Genomic DNA, 24506 nt, shown 5'->3' with positions numbered 1-24506 from the left:
GAGGGATATGTTGGCCATGAAGTGATTGTAAGCAAGATTCACCAAAATGATACAGGAGCTAAAAAGAATTAAATTATGACAATATGACTTGTATTCTTCTGAGTATAGAAGTTCATGCAGTGAACTAATGGAGTGGTTTAAGAATTAAAGAATTAAATAAGCTGATAAGATAGATGAGGAAATGCTCTGTTGGGAAATTATAGAACAAGTGGACATTTAAAATTAGAGCCAGGCTATTCAAAATGAGTCACGAGGCCATTGCTTGCAGAAAGAATAACAGAAATCTGGATCACTCTGCTGCAAAAGGTTGCTTGCGCTGGTTAATAAAAAATTTCATAATGAAAATTGATTTGTTTTTTCATTGGCAAGGTTATTAAGACTTGTGGAACCAAGGAGTAGATGGAGTTAGATCATCCCCCATGATCTAAATGAATGGTAAAAACAGGCTTGAGAACAAGGAGTCACATAAGGCACAGTACAAATGTGAAGAGGGGTTGTGAAAAGCAGTACATAAATACCGTGCAGATCTATCTATGCACTTGCATACTTTCCTGACATCTTACCACTGAGCTTCATGACTGTTGTACCTCAACATTCATGTCAGCCACATATAATGCTTGCAAAGGCTCACTGCATGGAACTATTACTTGTGGCCACCCAGTCTCCCAATCCACAGACTGCAGCTTGAAACAGCCCTGAAAGTCTGAGCAACTGTATTCAAGTACAAGCTACTCTAGTGGCAGGAACTGAATTAACAAACAATCTGCTGGAGGAACTCAGCGGTTCGAACAGCATCTGTGGGAGGAAAGGAATTGCTAATGTTTCGGGTCGAAATCCTACATTAGGACCATGAGTGGAGAGGGGAGATAGCCATTAAAAAGGAAAGGATTTGCCTTGTTGGCTCATCTATTTCCTACATCACTTCAGAATGAATGACTACTTAAGTATTGCCACCGTTGTCATAGAAGTGAATGCAGCAGCCAAATAATCATAAAAACGGCAAAGAGCTGCATGAGTAGTTAATGATTTTTTAATTAGTATAAAATAACATTAAAAGGTTTTCGTCACCTTCACACAATGTATGTTTCTCAGCACCCTTGGAATTGCCCAATAGTCACGTGCATCGATGATCAAGAAGAATGAGAAGAGATTGGTTACCATGGTCACAACCATACAAGTTATAATTTATGAATTTAATAAGGCAATGGCAGGGATAGAAACTTAACTGATATGGTTCAAACATAAAGGTAGGGGAAAGATGGGCATGGATTTGGGAGACAGCACCTTTTTCAAGGACTTTTATAGTCATGAAATAGATGCCCAGTCAGAATTTGGAGACAGCTAAAGCTGTTGAACACAATCTTCTCACCAGTATGCAGCCAAGACTTTTTTCCAGTCCTTTCCTGACAGACTGTGAATGAGCCAGGGATTAGGTCATAAAATATTCATGACTGATTAATGAGAAAACCTAGTTAACAATGAGTAAATATTAATCTAAAAGGTGATCATGATTTGTCAAGTTCAATGTTGTATTTGAAAAGGAAGGTGAAATGGTGACTGTTTCTAGATTTAAGTAAAAATGACACATTCTAAACGGACAGAGAATGTATGTGGTAAACTGGGAAAATCTTTCAATGTTTAAAATAGCAGTAGATCAATGGCTGGTGTATGGGAAAGAATTTAATACAAAGCATATTTTATATCTCTAAGGGGCAGAATTCTACTTGCCAAAAGAATAAAATAATCTTATCATGGAAGACCAAGAGTTATAGGTTAATGTAAAGTAAAAGGAAAGGCATTAAGAACAGCAGAAGCTTTCATAGCTTCGGGTACCTGAGAGATATACAAAGAACACAAATTGTTGACAAAACAGGAGCTACAAAATGAGTACAGGAAGAAATCAGGAAGGGAAATCACAATAAACCAAAAACATTACAATTAGAAAAAAGAGAGTGATCAGGACCATTATGGACCTTTGGAAATCAAGTAATGATGATTTTGAAAATGAAAATAAAGGAGTAAATACTTTGCAACATTATTTATAGGAAATCATGACAGAAATCCCAAAGGTGATAATATTATAATTAGATACAGGGCACAGCAAAATTATTGTAAGCAAACTAACAATAAGGGAAGTTAAGATGTTTCACTCTGATAAGCTTCCAGGTCCAGATGGTTTCTCTAACAGGGATTTTAAATGGACTTGCTAAGAACATTGTCGACACCTTTAACTATAATCTTTAAAGTTCTCTTAATTCAGGAATTTTTCCTTGAGAATAGAAAATTTTGCATGTTATTTAAGAAAGGTAAGTAAATTAAACCAGGAAATTATAGATTAGTTCTTAAATTTAAGAGATTACTGGTTCATTATTGAAGTTAGAGTTAAAACCATACTGCAGGAGCATTACTATGTGCAGTTGTTGGAGAAAATAGGATATTGATCAAATGCAAAGGAATTCACTGGATAATAAGGGTGATTAGTCTTAGCGAAGAGCTGGCATAGATATAATGAATAAACTCCTTTTGTGCTGGAGAATCAGTACTTACTGAGTATGTGTGAGTGGCAGACTCACCTTCTACTCTCCCTGTTGGTCTGATAGTTCACTAAAGCATTTTTATCCTTTCTGGAAATATATTGGTAGAAATGGAACCTAAATGTTAAAGGAATTAATAGATATCTCTTCTCCCAGATCTATTAAAGAGCAGAAAAATGCATTATTTTTGTTCTGTGCTTAAGAAATTCAATACCAGGATATCAAGCACTTCCTCCTTGAAAATATCACTTCGTGCATCATAAAAGTGTTGGCAGGATTGGTAGTTTACTTTTCAGTTGCACGACTCAGTCTTGCATATTCCTACATTCCCATTTACATTCAGTGTTGTGAAGGAAGCAAATTTTATAACTCACCTTCAATTTCACTCTGCAGTTGCTGCTGAATATTCAAATTTTCTTCCTGATAAACAAAAATAGAATCATACGTACGACAAGAATGGTACACCACGACAAAACTAAAAGTCTGGGAAGTTTATCAAAGGATCAATTTTCCATCTAGTGTTGGCAGTGTGTGAGCCCCCTACTTTTGCTTTCATCTTGGAAAATGACCACAGTTCAAACCAATAAGAACTACCACTTTTCACATCAGGAATATCCCAGTCCTTTGGCTGTATGGGCAGCCTACGGCAACAATATCACTGAGTGAGGCAAATGCTATATTTCCAATTTTGCTGAAGATACGAAATGAGGTGGGAGTAGGAGCACAGAGAAGGATATGAAGATGCTTCAAGGGGAATATAGACCAGCTCATTGAGTGGGAAAGAAGATGGCAGGTGGAACATAATGTGGAAACATGGGAGGTCATCAATATTTGTTGGATGAGCTCACCAGTGATCAAGCATGATAGAATTTAGCAACCAACTGTGTTAAACTTAAATAAAGGGAATTACAAAAGAATGAGGAGGGAGACGACTAAAGTGGACTGGGCAAATAGATTAGTGGACTAGATAACAGACAGGCAGTGGCATACATTTAAAGAACTAGTTTCATAGATCCCAACAAAAACAAAACATCCAGTGAGGAGAAAAGATTCTAATTCTAAGGCGATGGGGGGGGGGGGTGGAATGAAACAACCATGGTTAACAATGACATTAAAGAGGATATTAAGGTGAAAGATATAAGGGGCAAAAGTTAGTGGTGGGCCTGAAGATTGGAATGAATTCAGAATCCGGAAAATGAGGAATAAAAAAATAATCAAAGAAGAAAAAATAAACCTTGAGGGCAAACTAGCAAGAAATGGAAAAAATGACAATAAGAGGTTCCTTAAGAACATAAAAAGGAAGAGAAGGGTCAAAGTGAGCACAGGACCCATTGATAATGAGCTCGGGAAATGGCAGAAGAATTGAAGAAATGTTTTACTTCAGTCTTTATGGTACTAGATATTGTAAACAACTCAATAATACTAAATAAAAAGGGGAGAAATTAAATATCATCATGATAATTAGAGTATAGTATTAGGCAAACTGATGGGGCTAAAAACTGCATCTCCTCGACCTGATGGTTTCCATCCTAGGTTCCTAAAAGAAGTGGCTATAGAAATAATGAATGAATTAGTTATAATCATCCAAAAATCCTTAGATTCTAGAGAGTTATTGAAAGATTCGAAAAGTGCCAATGTGATGTCTTATTCAAGAAGAGCTGGAAGCAAAAAGTGGGTAACTACAGGCCATTTAGTCTATTGGAAAAACATTTGAAAAACATTGAGGTGATAGGAGAACATTTTTAAATGCATAATTTGATCAAGCAGGGTCAGCATGGCTTCATGAAGAGGAAATTGTGTCTCACAAATATATTAAAGTTCTTTGAGGAGGCATCAGCCAGAGTGGATGGGGGATCCGGAAGACGAAATATATATCTAGATTTTCACAAGGTTTTCGACAAGTTGCCACAAAAAAAAGGTTACTTTGCAAAGTAACAGCTCACAGTGTTGGAAATAATATATTAGTATGGACAGTGGATTGGCCAACAGTGGGTAGGGATAAGGGATTCATTTTCAGGTTGGCAACTTGTAACCAGTAGGGTGCTGCAGGGATCAGTGTTGGAACCGGAGCTGTTTGCAATTTATTTCAATGATTTAGAGGAATGAAGAATGAACCACAGCCAAATTTGTGGATAGCTCAAGTCCTGAATTGGGGCAAGGCTAGTTTTGATAACATTAGTTAGGAATTTGCAAAGCTTGAGTGAGAGAGGTTGTTAGCAGGTAAAGGGACATCTGGGAAATGGGAGGCTTTTAAAAGTGAAATATGAAGAGTTCAGGGCCAGTATGTTCCTGTTAGAGTGAAGGGTAAGGCTGGCAGGAACACAGATTGACAAGGGATATTCAAGCTCTGGTCAGGAAAAAGGAGGTATATGTCAGGTTTAGGCAGCTGGGGTCAAACAAGTCCATTGAGGAGTATTAGGAATGTAGGAGTACACTTATGAAGGAAATCAGGAGGACAAAAAGATGACATGAGATATGCCTGGCAGATAAGATAAAGAAGAATCCTAAAAGATTCTCTAAGTATATTAAGAGTAAAAGGGTAGCTAGGGAGTGGGTAGGTGCCCTTAGCGATCAGTGTGGTCATCTATGTGTGGAGCCACAGAAGATGGGTGGGGTCTTAAATGAATACTTCTCATCTATATTTATCATGGAGCAGGACATGGCTGCTGGTGATATTAGGGAAGAGAACATTGATATTGTGAAGCATATTGACATTACAAACGAGATGTTGGTGGTCTTGAAGCGCATAAAGGTGGAAAATCCCAGGTGTATCCTAGGATGTTGTAGGAACCAAGAGATGAAATAGCTGGGGCCCTGGCAGAGATTTTTGTATCTTCATTAGCTACAGGTGAGGTAGCAGAAGACTAGAGGATGGCTACTGTTGTGCCTTTATTTAAGAAAGGCAGCAGGGATAAGCTAGGGAACAACAGTCCAATGAGCCTACCATCAGTGGTGGGGAAGTTGTTGGAAGGGATCCTGAGGGACACAATTTATTTGCATTTGGAAAGGCAAGGACTGATTAGAGATAGTTAGCATGGCTTTGTGTGTGGGAAATCATGTCTCCATCCTTTTCCTTTCTTCTTCTTTCTCCTTTCTAATCACTGACCTTTCTTTCATGAGTCTTTCCATTATTGCATCTCACCTCTACTACCTTCCAGGCAGCACATGTCTCCGACAGAAGACGGGACATTGTGCAATCAGAGGTGGGAACTCAGCTCCAGTTCAATGTGGTGCTTCCTTCAGAGAAGGCCTTACTTGTGACATGAAAGATTTCAGGGCCATCCATGAGGATCACAGAGCTTGCTCCACTGCTGAACACTCATGCTGAGTAAGGACAGGCAATATAATACGACAAATCAGGCCTTCACATTACAATGAGGGCCTATTTCTGCATTCTGCTTCATGTGTTTTCTTCAAAGTGCATATATGAAAGAATGTTGTCACTGAAATTCTTTGGTGAAGCTGCACTCCCAGCTACTGCAGATGCTGGAAATCTGAAATAAAATAGAAAATTCTGCAAGCACTCAGGGTGTCAGGCAGCATCTGTGGAAAAAGAGACAGAGTTAACATTTCAGATCAAAGACCCTTCATCAGATTCTGTTTCTCTTTCCACAGGTGCTCCATGCTTTGCCTGCAGATTGACATCAAGGGTCTGTGCAGAAGCACTTTAAATTATATGACCAAAGAACCATGATATGATTTACCATGGTATGCCGATCCAGGAAGTGTCAATTGACATAACCAATTGATTTTCAGTGTATAAACTAACGTGTGATGCTATGTGATAGCTACAAAGAAGGCCTGCACAAATGCAAGGAAAAAAGTGAAACATTTATAGTTGCAAATACTGTACTTGAAAAATTCTAGAGCACCCAATACTAGTAACTCACTTTGTTAGGATCCACTGAGATAGTCAGCCGACTTTTAGCAGATGAAAACTGGCCACCTGACTTTATGGATTCTGGACGTGATTCCTGCAAAGGTACAAAATGGCAATTGTTTAGTGAATGTTATATAAGATGGAGATGCTGTTTTATAAGTCCACTGTCAGGATCTGAGTGTTACTTTCAAGGCCAGTGTTTATGGCCCACCCTAAATGCTCTTGCGCAGGCAGTGATGAACAGCAGCCTTCAACCTCTGCAATCCTTCTGGTGAGGGTACTTCCCCAATGTTTTTGGAAAGGGGGCTTCCAAGATTTAGACCCAGCTATGATAAAGGACCTGTGATATATTTCCTAGGATGGCGTGTGTGTAACTTGCAGAGGAACCTGCAGATTGTGATGTTCCTATGTGCCTACTGCCCTTGTCCTCCTTGGTGAAAGAAGTTGCAGGTTTGGGTGGTGCTGTCAGAGTAGTCTGGATGGCTAACTGCAGTGTAAATTGTGGATGGTATATACATCTCCGAGTGTTCGGAGATGAATCACTCACCATAGGAAAGCCTGCCTGCTCTCGCAGCCATGGCTGGTCAGGTTTAGTTTCTGCTCAGTGGAGATCCTCAGGATATTGATGATGGGGATGTCAGCGATGATAATGCCATTGAACATCAAGAGTATATGGTTTGACAGTCTTGTGTTTGAGATGGTCAATACTTGATATTTTTGTCATGCAAATGTTGCTTGTCACTTATCAGCCCATGCCTGAATGTGGTCTAGGTTCCCCCGTATGCTGAGGAGTTGCAAATGGAATTGGACATTATGCAGTCATCAGTGAACCTTCCCATTTCTGACCTCATGATGGAAGGAAGGTCATTGATGAAGGTGCTGAAAATGGCTTGGTCAAGGACACTGCCCTGAAGAACTTCTGCACCGATGTCCTGGGGCTGGAATGATTGACCTCCAGCAACTTTAACCATCTTCCTTTGAGCAAGACCATAAGACATTAAGAAATAGGAACAGGAATAGGCCATTTGGCCCATTGAGCTGCTCTGACAAAAAAAAGGCTGATCCAATTTTCCTTAAGCCCAGTTTTCCACCCTCTCCCCTTACCCTTGACTCCCTCACTGATTAGAAGTCTATCTATCCCAGCTTTGAATATATTCAAGGATTCAGCTTCCACAGCTTTCTGGGGCAAGGAATTCCAATAATTCACAACTCTATGGGAGAGTAGATTCTTCCTCATCCCAGTCTTAAATGGGAACCCCCTTAAGTCCGAGAATTTAGGCCCCCTAGTCCTTGACTCTCTCGTGAGAGGCAATATCCTCTCAGCATTTAACCTGTCAAGGTCCCTAAGAATATTCTTTGCTTCAATAAGATCGGCTCTCATTCTTGTACAAACATTCACTCTTCCAAACAAATGGTTGGCTAATGATATTTATCTCCGAGGAACATGGGAGCAGTTCAAAGTGCAATAGAAGCAAAATCGTGGGTGTAATGTTTTGGTTGCCAAGGGGACAAATGATATCACCTCTCGTCAGAATAACCCTGTGAATCTCCTCACTAGCCTTCCTTTCAAAAAGGGATGCAGTCAGTGGAAAGGGGATAATCCACTGCCTCAAAAATGTCTGTAGCAGATAGTCATAAAAGAGAATCTAAGAACAAAATGTATTTCATTAATGAATGCTTATATTCCTGTTCTACTGAACAAGTATACGAAATTGAATAGAAATGTGTTTTCCTGGCTTCAAGGGGTGGGTGCTGCGATATAGACAGTTTCAAAAGAATTCACTGATTTTACAACTATTTTACAGAATTCACAGATTCATTAGGCTTGTTCTTCTTACGGTCAATGGCACAATCAGCTGATCCAAATGACAGCTTAATGGGGGCAGAGATACTGATTGAACAGTAAGGTCTTAGTCCACCAATGTGGTCAATAGGCTGTCCAGAACTATTTGTGTATGGAAAGGAGTGAATTAATGGTAGTTTTTCACTAACAATTGGAATATGGAGAGCCTATGATGAGTAAGACAGGTACCAGTGCTGTGCTTTATTAACTGACAATATGGTATGGAAAAGGGTCATTTAAGTAGTAGAACTCATCATTGAAGTATTTGAGATGAATTCTGAAGAAAATTATTTGTAAAGAATTTAATTGGTACCTGATGATTTCAGATTGAGAAATCCAGAAAAAATACCTTTCTTTTGCAGGTGGAAAATTTCGGCTGAGAATTAAATTGCTTGGTGTTAATAAACCAAGATCCAGCTCTGGTGATTTGATGGTATTAACAAGATATTGTGAAAAAAACCTTCAATATCCTGTTCACAAATTTCTTAAAAAGCTAATAGTTGTTCCAATGATGAAATAATTAAAGACTCCTATAAATTGATTCTCAAGCTTTAAAGAAATAAATTGCCAGCCCAAAATATTGATAAATATTAAAGTTGCACTTCTAAATCTGAGATATTTTGAAACATCTGAGAAAAGAATCTGATAAATATGACACACATTTTCCCCAATCTGCATGTGCTGGATGCACAGGATAGGATGAAATGACCCTGGAGAACTGCCAGCTACCTGTAGCATTCACATAATATGTTCTGCATTTCTGCACCTGACAACCTCTTGGCACTGCCCTTGAATCACTTGCTGTCAAGTCCAGAGGTGTTCTGAAAGCTGCTGAGCTGACAAGTCAGGTACACTTCACAGCTGACCCCTCATTTTAACTGATATATCTAGCAAAAACTCATAGACTTGAATGGAGAGCTGATCGTTTTAGGCAGTATTTTTGGTTATTTCACTATATTTCACTGTATATCTGCATTTTAATTATCAACAGATTAATATGTTTATTTCTTAAACAACTTTTAAAATAAGTTTTTTTTCAACTAGTTCTACATGTTTCTGATTAGAAATGTCTTCTGATAGCACAAGCTCAGTGAGGCTACAGGGTTAGTGGGAGCAGTGTGATTGCAAAAAGTTACTGTGGCCATCAGGCAAGGGCCGTCTGTAGTGTGATCCTCTGCTTCAGTTCTAAGGACCTTACTCACTTTTTTAGGTTCCACTGTACTATCTCGCTGACTTTTTCCACTTCCAAACCGACTTGCTGCACTACCATGCCGGCTTTTACCACCATGGGACTTGGCTGACAGCTGACCGACTGACTTTGTGCTTTCAGAATGTGATTCCTGCAAAAGTGCAAAATGGCATTTGTTAAAAAAAGTTATAACCCAATTGTTAAACATACAATATGAATATGGTTTCAATTTGGTAAATTTTTTCGATTTAATAAATTTAACTTGTCAAGTCCCATTCAATCTAATTTTTTCTTTCATCCATCCAAAGTTGACTCAGCTTTTTCCATATGGAAAAGGAAGGGAATAGTATGTTTTTGTGATTTATTCATTGATAACTGGTTTTCATCTTTTGAACAATTGTCTAACAAATACAATTTGCCTAGATCACACTTTTTTCGATATTTGCAGATTAGAAATTTTTCAAAAGCTACTACATTCTCTTTTCCGACACCTTACAAAACTGATATTACGGAAAATATTTTAGGTCTTAATCCTTATCAGGAGGGCTTGATAGCAATAATCTATGATTTAATTATGAAAATACGTCCAGAATCACTGGACAAAATTAAGAATGAATGCGAAAGCGAACTCCAGACATCTTTACCTACAGAGACATGGAAGAAAATTCTTCATTTAGTTAATACATCTTCAATGTGTGCCAGACACTCTTTGATACAGTTTGAGGTAGTTCTCAGGACCCATATGTCAAAAGATAAGCTAGCTCATTTTTATCAACATATAAATCCTATATGTGACAGATGTAAATCGAATGTGGCTTCTTTGACACATATGTTTTGGTCCTGTCCTCTTCTGGAAAAATATTGGAAAGACATTTTTAACATTATTTCAAATGTATTGAATATTGATTTACAACCTCACCCTATCACTGCAATTTTTGGATTACCAAGGATAGAGTCTGGCCATTTATCTGCTTCCACTAACCATCTGCCTTTGTTACATTAACAGCCAAATGATCCATTTTGCTTAAATGGAAGGATCCAATACCCCCTACTACCTTTCAATGGTTCTCTCAAACTATATCATGTTTCAACTTGGAAAAAATTAGGAGTGGTACTGTCGATCCTTTGCTTAAATTTGAAGATATTTGGAGTCCATTTATTCAATATTTGCACATGATATAGATCCCCTTTCAATAACTTTCCAATTTAGAGGAACGGAGTTGACAACATAATATTGCTCTGTTTCTACTGAGAAATTTCAGTCCAGTCTTTTTCTTTTCTTTTTTTTTTGTTTTTATTTGAAATTTTTCTGTTTGGTTTGGTATATTGTTTATAATTTTACTTATTGATTTGGGTTTTTTTTCTTTCTTTTCTATACTAAACCTTTTTCTTTCCTTTCTTTTATATTATATTCTACAGATTTTTTTCATATTTTATTGTTCTTTATGATTATCTATGCCATGATTGTTCTCCTGATCTCTTTGTATTACATGTACAAACATGGATGTGATATATTAATCTGTATTAATTTGAAAACTAATAAAAAGATTGAAAAAGAAGAAGAAAGCAAAGAAAAAAAGTTATGCTTGATGGAGAGACGTTCCATTTCACTCTCTTGGATAACAATATCAGCCTTACATTGTGCAGACATAAATGGAAAGCGTTTCAATGCAGGACAAGAGTTCCATATTTTGGACTTCTTTCCTCTTTTTTTGAAACTCTGGACGAAGTAATCTTTAGTTATTAACTGCACTTAAGTACACACTTACTGCACATAACATTCACTTCCTCTAATCCTTGGTCTGGATGTTGCCGAATGGGTCCTGTAGCCCAAACTCCCCATTTGTATTCTGCTTTGCTTCTGATTTACCAGGCCTAAACCCATTTGGCTGACTATACATAGAACACAGAACAGTACAGTACAGGACCTTCAGCCCACGATGTCCACCTCAACCGCGATGCCTACTTAAACTAATTCCATCTGCCTGGGTAACAAGAATGATGAGGAGAGTTTATGGAAAGAGATTGAAAGGTAGGACTGAGGAAAGGATAGATCAGATTCTTATATCAGAAAAACTATGGTGGCTCAGATTGGGATGTGATAAAGGGAAGAAGGGCAGTATTCATGGAGGAGGGAGGTAGGGAAAATAAATTAAATGTAAGAGGAAAAAGAGGAAAGGGAAGGGTTAAGAGAGAGCTAAAGGGAGCTTTAAAACTGGAGATGAAAAAAAGAGGGCCGGGGATGGGAGGGGACAAGAAGGGAAAAAGAGAGAGGGGAGAAGAAGAAGGGCAGAGAGCAAAGGCAAAGAGTCAATGATGGAGCATAGAGATAGGCAGGGAAGAGTAGGCAAGGGAAGGGATAAATGGAAAATTATGAATTAAAGTATGTTTTTTTAAAAATACATTCATTACTTAAAGAAAATGACCTAAATTTTAAGTAAAATCACAAGTGAAAACTTTTCCCAAATAGTGGTAGATAGCAATAAGAATAGAAGATCCAATGGTTCAGTGACAGTGGTTGACTGGTTGTCAGGCTTTAGATTTTGTTTTTTTCAAGTGGAGAATCAATTAAAAAATCAAGGAAACAAAATGGGACAGATCTTGCTGTATCAGACATAAACACATGCAAAGAACAGTGGAAATCCGAGTGACTTGTTGCAGATGCACAGGTCACTGACACTACTGGTAGCATCCTTTGTGTAGATGGAATGTAGTTTTCACACTGAGAACACTAATGGAATTGATTCAAAATACATCCAAACTGATTAAAACTGGCCATCCACAGGGTGCTAGTAATAACCAGCAAATGCACTATATCCCTCATTCTACCACTGTCATCAAGTTAGGGCAAACCATGGTTCAATAAACTTTGTTGAAGATCACATTAGGATTAGCACCGAGCCTACCAGACCCAAGGTGCTAATCGATAAAATACAAAACAGAAGTATGTGCATGCTGAATACTGCAATCAGCATGCACGAGGAAGGATTAATCAATTAACCAATGGTTAATCTCAAAGCTCTGCAAAATTGCCACTAGATTGGCAACTCATATCTAGGCTTGCTTTTTGCTGTTTGTGATATGTTGTTCTATAGAAGAACTATCCTTGGCTCAAGTCAAGCTGCCCCAGTGCAGCAACAAAACAGGTATCTACTAAATGATATGGAAAATTTCCCAGGTATGTCCTCTCCACAAAATTCAGGAACAATGCAATCTAAATAATGCTCATTAGTGTGCTCCAAATCAGCGGCAACATAATAGAAGGTGTACTTAACAGTACTACTAAGTGATGTTTACTACTTACCAATGCTCAGTTTCAGCTTTCCACGATGACTCAGCTCAACAATATGGCATTGGACTAAATCTGGGCAAAAAAAGCCAAATGCACGCAGTATACGAAATAAGGTGGATGAGCTTATAGCACAATTAGAAATTGGCAGGTATGACGCTGTGGGCATCAGAGTCGTGGTTGAAAGAAAATCACAGCTGGGAGCTAAACACCCAAGGATACACATCCTATCGAAAAGACAGGCAGGTGGGCAGAGGGGATGGGCTGGCTCTGTCGGTAAAAAATGAAATCAAATCTTTAGCAAGAAGTGACAGGATCAGAACATGTAGAATCCTTGTGGGGAGAGTTAAGAAACTGCAAGGGTAAAAAGACTCTGATGGGAGTAAAATACAAACCTCCGAATAGTAGCCAGGATATGGGGTACAAATTACAAAAGGATATAGAAAAGGCATGTAAAAGGGGCAAAGTTACAGCGGTCATGGGGGATTTCAATATGCAGGTCGATTGGGAAAATCAGGTTGGTACTGGATCCCAAGAGAGGGAATTTGTAGAATGCCTACAAGATGGCTTTTTAGAGCAGCTTGTGGTCGAGCCCACAAGGGAAAAGGCAAATTGTGCAATGAACCAGATTTGATTAGGAAGCTGAAGGTAAAGGAACCCTTAGGAGGCAGTGACCATAACATGATAGAATTCACCCTGCAGTTTGAGAAGGAGAAGCTAAAATCAGATGTATTGGTATTACAGGTGAGTAAAGGTAACCACAGAGGCATGGGAGAGGAGCTGGCCAAAGTTGATTGGAAGGGGACTCCAGCAGGGATGACAGTAGAGCAGCAATGGCAGGAGTTTCTGGGAGTAATTCGGAAGACGCAGGATCAGTTCATCCCAAAGAAGAAGCAAGGCAGGATGAGGCAACTGTGGCTGACAAGGGAAGTAAAAGACAGCATAAAAGCAAAAGAGAGGACAGGCAATTTTGCAAAAATCAGTGGGAAGCTAGAGGATTGGGAAGCTTTTAAAACCAACAGAAGGCAACTAAAAATGCGATAAGGGTAGAAAAGATGAAATATGAATAATATGAAGGTAAGCTAGCCAATGATATAGAAGTGGATACCAAAAGTATTTTCAGATATATAAAGAGTAAAGGAGAGGCAAGGGTGGACATCGGACTGCTGGAAAATGATTGGAGAGGTAGTAATGGGGAACAAAGAAATGGCAGATGAACTGAATAAGTATTTTGCATCAGTCTTCACTGTGGAAGACACCAGCAACATGTTAGAAATTCGAGAGAGTCAGGGGGCAGAAGTGAGTGTAATCGCTATTACAAGGAGAAGATGCTTGGGAAGCTGAAAGGTCTGAAGATAGATAAGTCACCTGGACTGGATGGACTACACCCCAGGGTTCTGAAAGAGGTAGCTGAAGAGATTGTAGAGGCATTAGTAGCGATCTTTCAAGAATCACTAGATTCAGGAATAGTTCCAGTGGACTGGAAAATTTCAAATGTCACTCCACTCTTTCAGAAGGGAGGGAGGCAAAAGACAAGAAATTATAGGCCAGTTAGCCTGACTTCAGTGGTTGGTAATATGTTACCACTATTAAGGATGAGGTTCGGGATACTTGGAAGCACATAATAAAAGAGGCTGAAGTCAGCATGGTTTCTTTAAGGGGAAATCTTGCCTGACAAATCTTGGAATTTTTGAGGAAGTAACAGGCAGGATAGACATAGGAGAGTCAGTGAATGTTGTTTAATTGGATTTTCAGAAGGCTTTTGACAAGATGCCACACAAGAGGCTGCTAAACAAGATAGGAGCCTATGGAATTACAAGAAAGGTACTAGCATGGATAGAAGATTGGCTGACTGGCAGAAGGCAAAGAGTGGGAAGAAAGGGGGCCTTTTCTGGTTGGCTGCCGGTGACTAGTGGTGTTCCTCAGGGGTCGGTGTTGGGTCCACTACTTTTCACGTTATATGTCAATGATCTGGATGAGGGAGTCGATGGCTTTGTGGCCAAGTTTGCGGATGATACAAAGATAGGTGGAGGGGCAGGTAGTGTTGAGGAAGCAGGGAGTCTGCAGAAGGATTTGGACAGGTTGGGAGAATGGGCAAAGAAGTGGCAGATGGAATGCAGCGCAGGGAAGTGTACGGTCATGCACTTTGGTCGAAGGAATAAAGATGTAGACTATTTTCTAAATGTGGAGCGAATTCAGAAATTGGAGGCGCAAAGGGACTTGGGAGTCCTAGTGCAGGATTCCCTAAAGGTTAACTTGCAGGTTGAGTCAGTAGTAAGGAAGGCAATCATTTTGTATTCATTTCGAGAGGACTAGGATATAAAAGCAAGGATGTAATGTTGAGGCTTTATAAGGCATTGGTCAGACCACATCTGGAGTAATCTGAGCAGTTTTGGGCCCCATATCTAAGAAAGGATGTGCTGGCATTGGAGAGGGTCCAGAGGAGATTTACAAGAATGATCCCAGGAATGAAAGGGTTAATGCATGAGGAGCATTTGATGGCTCTGGACCTGTACTCACTGGAGTTTAGAAGGATGGGGGGGGGGGGGAATTCTCATTGAAACCCACTGAATATTGAAAGGCCTGGATAGAGTGGACGTGGAGAGGATGTTTCCAGTAGTGGGAGAGTCTAGGACTAGAGAGCACAGCCTCAGAATAGAAGGACGTCCCTTTAGAAAAGAGATGAGGAGGGATTTCTTTAGCCAGAGGGTGGTGAATCTGTGGAATTCATTGCCACAAATGGCTGTGGAGCCAAGTCATTGGGTATATTTGAAGTGGAGGTTGATAGGTTCTTGATTAGTAAGGGTGTCAAAGGTTATGGGGAGAAGGCAGGATAATGGGGTTGAGAGGGAAAAATAAATCAGCCATGATTGAATGGCGGAGCAGACTCGAAGGGCCGAAAGGCCTAATTCTGCTCCTATGTCTTTTGATCTTATGGTCAAATTCCAGAACTGGGGCAAGATGAAAGTGACTGCCCTTGACATCATTACAGTATCCAACTGGTTGTCATGAGGATCCCAATTAAAAATGAAGTCAATGGAAATTAGGGGGAAAATTCTCTACAGGCAATGTTATGCCTTGGCATGGAGAAATGGTTGTGTTGTAGCGACTCATCACATCGGCATCAAACCGGCTCCCGACATTGCAACGTCGTCGGAGGCCCCGATCCAAGATGGCACGGGGCCCTTCTTCTTCCCCAGCATTGGGCTGGGAAAGCCCGCGCGCGGGAAGGTCAGGTGACATGCACGTGACGTCAGCGCGGGAACTGTAGCGCGGGAATTGCTCAGCTATTAAAGGCGCACCGCGCTCTGGTCAGCATTCAACCTTCGATTTCGAAACCAGCGACTCTGTGTCTTCATTTGGTAGTGTGTAGCTAGCCGCTACATTGGTGACCCCGACAGGCCCAAATGTTTTTGGACCCATGATGTCTGCACAGCAAGAGGTACAGGCAGTAGCCCTTAAACTGCCCACCTTCTGGACCCTCCGGCCCAGTGTCTGGTTTGACCAGGCCGAGGCCCAGTTCCGGGTTTGCCAGATCACCAGGGACGACACCAAGTACTATTACGTGGTGGGTGCCCTCGACCAAGACACCGCTGCCCAGGTTGAGGATTTCATCCAGGCACCCCTGGAGGAGGAGAAGTACGATGTTCAAGACCCTCCTCCTCGAGACTTTCGGCCTTTTCCAACGCGAGCGAGCCTTGCGCCTCCTCCACCTTGATGGGTTGGGCGACAGGCCCCCCTCCGCGCTCATGAATGAGATGTTGGCCCTGGCAGACGGGCATAAGCCCTGCCTGCTGTTTGAGCAGATCTTCCTGGAGCAGTTACCCGACGACATCCACCTGCTCTTGGCAGATGCCAATTTCAGCGAACCCCAGAAGGTGGCCGCCCGAGCGGATGTCTTTGGCGGGCGAAAAAGGAGAGCGGGGTGTCCGTCGAGCGCGTTGCCACGCCACGTACCCAGCGGCCCAGCAGGACAGACCCTGCAATCGAACGCCCCCCACCCACCGCCAGGTCTGAGGCACCGACCGACCAATAGTGTTTCTACCACTGGCGGTGGGGCGCTGATGCCCGCAGATGCCGGCCACCATGCTGGTTTCTGGGAAAAGCCAGAGCCAGCCGCCGCTGATGGCTACGGCGGCTGGCCACCCGGATAGCCTCTTGCATGTGTGGGACAGGCGTTCCGGACGTCGGTTCCTAGTGGACAGCAGAGCTGAAGTCAGCATCGTGCCTCCCAACGGCCACGAGACTCGCAACTATACACCAGGACCCACCCTCAGAGCTGCCAACGGCAGCGGCATTCAGACCTTTGGCACCTGGTTGGTTCGGCACCTGCGACTTTACTTGGAGGTTCATCCTGGCCGCTGTCGCGCAACCACTCCTTGGGGCTGACTTCCTTCGTGCCAACAGTCTGCTGGTTGACCTGCGGGGTAAGCGTTTGTTACATGCCAGGACCTTCCAAACGTTCTTGTTGGGTGAGGCCAAGCTGCCGGCCCCACACCTCGACTCCGTCACCACGTCGACCAATGAGTTTGCCAGGGTCCTGGCAGAGTTCCCATCCATACTAACGCCCCAGTTCTCCACCATCTTGCCCAAGCATGGCGTCCAGCACCACATCCCCACCCAGGGCCCTCCCCTCCACGCCCGCACCCGGTGGCTACCCCCAGACAAGCTCCACCTTGCGAAGGAGGAATTCAGAAAAATGGAGGAGCTGGGGATCATCCGCAGGTCAGACAGCCCATGGGCCTCTCCGCTACACATGGTCCCCAAGGCAGCCAGAGGCTGGCGGCCCTGTGGCGATTACCAACGCCTCAACGACATTACTACCCTGGACCGGTACCCCATGCCGCACATTCAGGACTTTGCTGCCAACCTGCATGGGCGGTCCATTTTTTCCAAGGTCAACCTCGTCCTCGGGTATCACCAGATCCCGGTGCATTTCGACGACATTCCGAAGACGGCGCTGATCACACCTTTCGGCCTCTTTGAATTCGTACAGATGCCCTTTGGTCTCAAGAACGCTGCTCAGTCCTTCCAACGACTCATGGACGCGGTCGGGCGCGACCTTGACTTCACCTTCATATACCTTGACGACATCTTGATCGCCAGCAACAGCTGCCAGGAACATTTCACGCACCTCCGCCAACTCTTTTCTCACCTGACGGATTTCAGCCTGACCGTCAACCCAGCCAAATGCCAATTCAGGCTGGAGACAATCGATTTCCTGGGTCATCGGATCGACAAACACGGCACCTCGCCCCTGCCTGCGAAGGTCGACGCCATCCGCCATTTCGCCAGACCCACCTCCATCAAGGGCCTGCAAGAATTCCTCGGTATGGTAAACTTTTATTACTGGTTCATACCATCCGTGGCCCGCATCATGCGCCCATTGTTTGCTCTCCTGTCGGGCGGAAGCAAAGACATTGTTTGATCGGAAGAGGCTCACACCGCGTTCGTTGAAACCAAGCAGGCCTTGGTGGACGCGGTCATGTTGGTGCATCCTCGCACGGACGTCCTGACTGCCCTCACGGTTGACGCCTCCAGCACAGCGGTTGGAGGCGTGCTGGAACAGCTTATCGAAGGGCATTGGCAACTGCTGGTGTTCTTCAGCAAGTACCTTCGACCACCAGAGCTCAAATATAGCGCCTTCGACCTCAAGCTGTTGGCGTTGTACCTGGCCATCAGACACTTCCGTTACTTCTTGGAGGGCAGGCCGTTTACAGCTTTCACTGACCACATGCCGTTGACCTTCGCCTTCAACAAGGTCTCAGATCCCTGGTCAGCGCGGCAACAGCGGCACTTGTCGTACATCTCGGAGTTCACCACTGACGTCCGCCACCTGTCGGGGAAAGAGAACGTGGTCGCGGATGCACTGTCACGGCCCACCGTCCAAGTTTTATCCCAGGGGGTGGACTTCGGTGCCTTAGCAGAAGCACAGTGAACGGACATGGAGATGCCCAGCTACCGCACCGCAGTCTCGGGCCTGCGACTGCGAGACCTTCTGGTAGGCCCTGGTGAGCGCACCCTGCTCTGCGATATCTCCACAGGTAGACCCCGCTCCATCGTCCCAGCTGCCTGGCGCAGACGGGTGTTTGATGCCATCCATGGCCTTGCACACCCATCCATCCGGACTACTGTCCGGATGGTGTCTGACAAGTTCGTCTGGCATGGCCTGTGTAAGCAGGTTTCCGAATGGGCCCAGTCCTGCACCCACTGCCAGACCTCAAAAGTACAGCAGCACGTCAAGGCCCCCTTGCAGGATTTTCAGCCTACCCGCAGGAGGTTCGACCATATCCATGTCGACCTGGTCGGCCCCCTCCCAGTCTCCCGAGGAGTAAGGTACCTCCTCCCGATTGTCAACCATTTTACCCGCTGGCCTGAAGCATTCCCCTCGCAGATACCTCCACCCAGTCCTGCGCACGGGCCCTTTTGTCAACTTGGGTGGCTCGTTTCGGTGTCCCGGCACATATCACCTCAGACAGGGGAGCTCAATTCACCTCCGGCCTGTGGTCTGCTGTCGCCGACTTGTGGGGTTCCCGGATCCACCTCACCACCGCCTATCACCCGCAATCCAATGGGCTGGTGGAGAGGTTCCATCGCCACCTGAAGTCGGCACTCATGGCCCGCCTTAAGGGGCCCAACTGGGTAGACGAACTCCCCTGGGTCCTGCTGGGGATACGCACTGCGCCAAAAGAGGATCTGCATGCCTTGTCCGCGGAGATGGTCTACGGAATGCCCTTAGTTGTCCTGGGCAAGTTCCTACTAGCCCCTTGGGGGCCAGAGGAAGGACCTACCGCGGCGCTCGACTGGCTGCACGAGCAGCTTCGAAGCCTGGTCCCGATTCCCACCTCGTGGCACGGACAGGTCGCGGCCCATATGCCAACTTCCCTCCAAGACTGTAAGTTTGTCTTTGTCAGGAGGGGTGCGCACTGATCACCGCTGCAACGGCCGTACAAAGGGCCGTTCCGGGTCGTCAGGAACAATGGATCTACGTTCGTGCTGGACATTGGGGGGTGTGAGGAGGTGTTTATGGTTGACTGGCTGAAGCCTGCTCATTTAGACTCGGACCAACCCATGGTGGTACAGCAAGCGTGGTGCAGGGGCAGGCCACCCAAGTCATAGTTTATTTAATTCTGGTTTTCGCGACGGTATTGCCGGTTCTGGGGGGGGGGGTTATGTAGCGACTCACCACACCGGCATTGAACCGGTTCCCGACATCGCGACGTCGTCGGAGGCCCCGATCCAAGGTGGCACGGGGCCCTCCTTCTTCCCCAGCATTGGGCTGGGAAAGCCCTCACGCGGAAAGGTCAGGTGACATGTGCGTGACGTCAGCACGGGAACTGTAGCGCGGGAATTGCTCGGCTATTAAAGGCGCACCGCGCGCCAGTCGGCATTCGACCTTTGATTTCGAAACCAGCGACTCTGTGTCTTCATTTGGTAGTGTGTAGCTAGCCAATACAGAGTATATTAAAGGACAACAACTTAGTGCAGGATATCACTTCAGCAGCTCGTCAGGTTGATGTTTAATGACAATCCATCTTCAGTTGTTTCATCATTCCCTCCATTATAAAGTCAGATCAAGGGAAGGTTTACAGTGTGTTCTGTTCTATTTACATTTCTTCAGATAATAAAGCAGTCATGGCCATATGCATTGAGGTCTGGACAATATTCAAGCATTGGCTAAACATATGGCCAGGAAGATCTTCCCAAGATCTGAAAAAGTGTCAGTGTCAACAAGGGAGAATGTGAATACCTCCCTTTGATATTCAAAAATATATTACCACTACCAAATCTTCACCATTAAATTCCTGAGCTAATACCACTGAACAGAAACTTAACTGGATTAGTCATATACATAGCAACACACAAAAGAGTTGAAAGAATTCAGGTCAGGCAGCATCTATGGAGGGAAATGGACAGTTGTCATTTTGGGTTGAGACCCTTTGGTGTTCTTGATAAAAGATCTTGACACAAAATATCAACTGTCCATTTCCCTCCATAGATGCTGCCTGACCCGCTGAGTTCCTCCAGCTCCTTTGTGTGTTGCTCCAGATTTCCAGCATCTGCAATCTCTTGTGTAGTCATATAAATGCCTTGCTACCAGAAACACCTTGAGAAGTTGGGTATTCTACAGCAACTCTTTTGGACTTCCCAAAGCCATTCCACCACCCATAAAGTACAATTTAAGAATGTACTGGAGTGCTTGTGACTTGCCTGGCTGAGTGCAGCTCCAACAGCAATCAAAAAGCTGAATACCATCCAGGAGAAATGAATGAATATTGGAGAATATTTAAAGGAGGAATGCCAGTGTAGAGCCAATGAAGCTGGTATCATGGTCTCTTCAGTGAAATGAAAAGTGTTTGTGGAGTGCAGTAGAAGCCAAAGAGTTGTGGAAGAGAACGGGAGGGCTATAAAGACAGGAAGGAGTTGAGATGTAACCTTGAGATACACCAGAGCTATCCTGTTAGATTGGTAGCTGAATGAGCAGCATGATAATATCCTACAGGACAACCTGGAATTCAGTAACTCTGGAATTCTGGGAAGTCCATGGGCTTCATATTTTAAGAAATGAAACATTGAATGGTTTAAGGGTATCTATCAGTAGCCTTGCCCTGAGTGATCTCTCTGTTCCCCTGCTTACTTGAAAAAGGTTGATAACAAAGCATTGATTCTATTTTCGCCAGGATGCTTGTTGACTTGTGGCATTACTATTTCTGAGCCATGTCAACTGCTTGTGCTAGAGCGGTATAGACTGAGACAGTAGAGATGATCTGATAATTGAGGTGAAAGACTGGAATTGATAATTTCTGGTGACTTCAAACCAAACCAACTATAGAAATGGCAACATCAAATGTAAGCAGGTCTGAATTAGAATTAATCAGTGGCCAGAAATCCCATTAAAAAAAAAATGGGTCATTGCAAAACCATGTATATTATATTTTGGGCATGACTTCATAAAATCTTGCAAGGATACTTCTTTTACTCCAGTATGTCTCCAGTATTACTTTGAATATAATGTTACACTGGAGGACAACTGAGATTGGCATAATAAGAGATGTTTTTTTTGCTTGGAAGTATGTTTGGCACCTAACGTGGCTTTTAAATGAAGAATTAGCAGGTCACCTTGGTTTGTTGAGATCAGTCAGATTGGCCAAGACTTGGTCAATTAAAGTCAAAATTATTTGAGGATTTTGTGTATTTAAATGACAAATTCAATAAACTTCTAAGGAAATCAAAAATGAATTGCAGGAAGTGGAACACTTATAAGTGGCAAACGAATATGTTCTGATCGGTGCCCTGAGGATCCATCACTAAATTAAATGAAAAGATTAAACTGACGCTGTATTCCAAAAGGAATATATGAACAGCTGACTGATGGGACACTATCTTCATGTAGAGGGAAATATTACTAAAGAAGCAAGACAGGAATTTTACTCTCATGGACTTAGTGGAATTGTAATTGCACACAAGGTTCAATAAAAAAGGAAAATCCCAAAATGTATCAACACTGCTGAGGTTCTGCATTGCTCAACTTTCTTTCGGGTCCAAATATAGCATTAACAATTAATAAACACAGTTCCAAACTTATCTTAATTCTATGTACATACTCTCTTGTTATCTGCATGTTTCTTGAACTGCTGTTTATTAAGTAAGGATGGTATTGAAGCAAGTTCATCTGAGTCGCTCATATCCAGCTGGGAATTCTGGAAAAGTACAAAATTAACATTTGTTATTAAATATTTTTTATTCAAGTCTTTGTTTTCTGTCTGTTAATCAACTCTCAACCCATGCTACCACATTACTCCAATTCTGCATGCTCCAACCAATGCATCTACTTTCTCCATAGCCAACTCTATTAAAAATCTGGGATATGCATCATAGGTCCTTGGAACTTATCAGTTTACAGGCTCATTAACTTCTCTGGTAATATGTTTTTTTTAACTAATCCTAGTTTCTTTTACTTCGTCATTTGCAATGGACCCTTGACTTTACAGTATTTCTATGAGTTTTTGTGTCTTCTTCCGTAAAGACAGGTTCAAAATAATTGTTAAACCTTTTAACATTTACTTCTTCCCCATTATAAATAGTGCAACTTGAAAAACACTAAAGAAGCTTGATACCATTCAGGACAAAGCAGCCCATCTGATTGCTATTCCATCCATTGTCCTCAGCATTCACTCCCTCCATCACCAGCTGCAGTGTGTGGAGCAAGTGCAAAATTTGTTGCAGTAACTTGTCTTGGCTACTCTGACAGCACATTTCAGACTCATGACCTCTAGCATCAAGAAGGAAAAGGGCAGCCACTGCATAGAAGAAAATGCCACCAAGTTTCCCTCCAAATCACATACCACCCTGACTTGAAAAAGATCACAAATCATGTGTCATGGTGTCAGAACAAACTAGCCATTAATGTCAGCAAGGCAAAATATTTGGTTGTTTACCTGAGAAAGTTGGGAAGTGGGTGCAGGGGATGGAAGTGTATTTACTTCCTTAGGCATCTGAGAAGATTTGACATGTCCGCGAGGATGCTCTTGAATTTCTACAGCTGTGCTATGGAAAATATTCTGACGGGATGCATCTCAGCCTGGTATAGCAAACTGCTCTGCTCTGGACCGATGGAACCAACAGAGAGTGGTAAACACAGCCCAGTCCGTCACATGCTCCTCACTTCCTTCCACCCAGTCCATCTTCATGGTGCGTTGCTTCAGCATGTCTAATAGTACCGTCAAAGATACCCACCACCCTGGCCGTTCCCTTTTCTCTCTTCTACCTTCTGGGATAAGATACAGGAGCTCAAAAGCCCAGATATCCAGACCTAAGAACAGCTTCTTCCCCACTGCTGTCAGACTTCTGAACCAATCATCTCTTTTACACTCCCTTCCCGGTGGTACTCTTAATTCCACCTCTCTCAGTGATTCTGTTATTGTAACTTTAGAATTTCTTTTTGCACTACTTAAGGTTACACGACAATCTTTGCACCATTCTGTTTTGCACTCACCACTGTATTTATTGTTGTATTTATTACTGCCATGTACTGTGTACTGTTTACTCTGTAAGCTTTATGCGAGCAAGGAATTTTATTGCAGCCGTGTGTTTATGACAATAGACTAATCTGAATCTAAAATACATTGTTGTTTCTTCATTGTCAATGTGTATAAATCTTCCCCAACAGTATTGTGGGGGTACCTAAAGTAGACGACAGCAGCAGTTCAAGAAGTTGGCTCCTTATTACTTTCTCAAGGGCAACTATGGATAGGCAATAATTACTGGCTTTGCCAATAGTGCCCAAATCCAGAAAACTTAATAAATAAACAAGGACCAGGCGAGTGCTTCCAATTTGAATAGTAACAGGATAAATTTGAGTACACACAACTGCGTAAGATTTCTCAGCAAATGTCTCAGGGTAAAACCTTAAAGATCTCTTTCTTCAAACTATAATCCTCTGTGTTTTTCTTCATTTAATGGCATACAATCAAATTAGAGAACTAATTTCAGAAAAGTTTCCACCTTTAATAAAACTAATATTGTGTAATATTTCTGGGAGGGAGGGAGGGATGGGGGGGGGGGAGGGGAGAGAGACGGCAGCACACCACCCAATCATCACACTGTCAACCACCTCCTTGATTACAGATACCCTCCTAGCAAAACCCATCTGGTAGCCAAGCCCCACACTCATCCACCTACCCAATCTTGGTCCGCCTCCCAATTCTATCCCTGGCCTGAACCCCTTTCACCCTTCTAACCCAATAGCTCTACCAATCTGTTTCTACTGG

The 24506-nt window shown here is 42.9% G+C and overlaps 1 protein-coding gene across 1 annotated transcript in view; it reads right to left on the bottom strand.

Annotated features, from left to right (window-relative positions):
• Positions 1-24506, bottom strand: part of adgb (androglobin) — a 166317-nt gene that overhangs the window by 71177 nt on the left and 70634 nt on the right. The window contains exons 14-17 of the mRNA XM_052011225.1: positions 22341-22436; positions 9460-9597; positions 6425-6508; positions 2909-2954 (exon numbers count right to left, since the gene is read on the bottom strand). Of these exons, the coding sequence (XP_051867185.1) occupies positions 2909-2954; positions 6425-6508; positions 9460-9597; positions 22341-22436 (364 nt within the window). The remainder of the gene's footprint in view (positions 1-2908; positions 2955-6424; positions 6509-9459; positions 9598-22340; positions 22437-24506) is intronic.

The sequence above is a fragment of the Pristis pectinata genome, chromosome 3, assembly GCF_009764475.1.
Source record: "Pristis pectinata isolate sPriPec2 chromosome 3, sPriPec2.1.pri, whole genome shotgun sequence".
Lineage (NCBI taxonomy): Eukaryota > Metazoa > Chordata > Chondrichthyes > Rhinopristiformes > Pristidae > Pristis > Pristis pectinata.
This window is presented reverse-complemented; position numbering and strand designations above follow the sequence as displayed.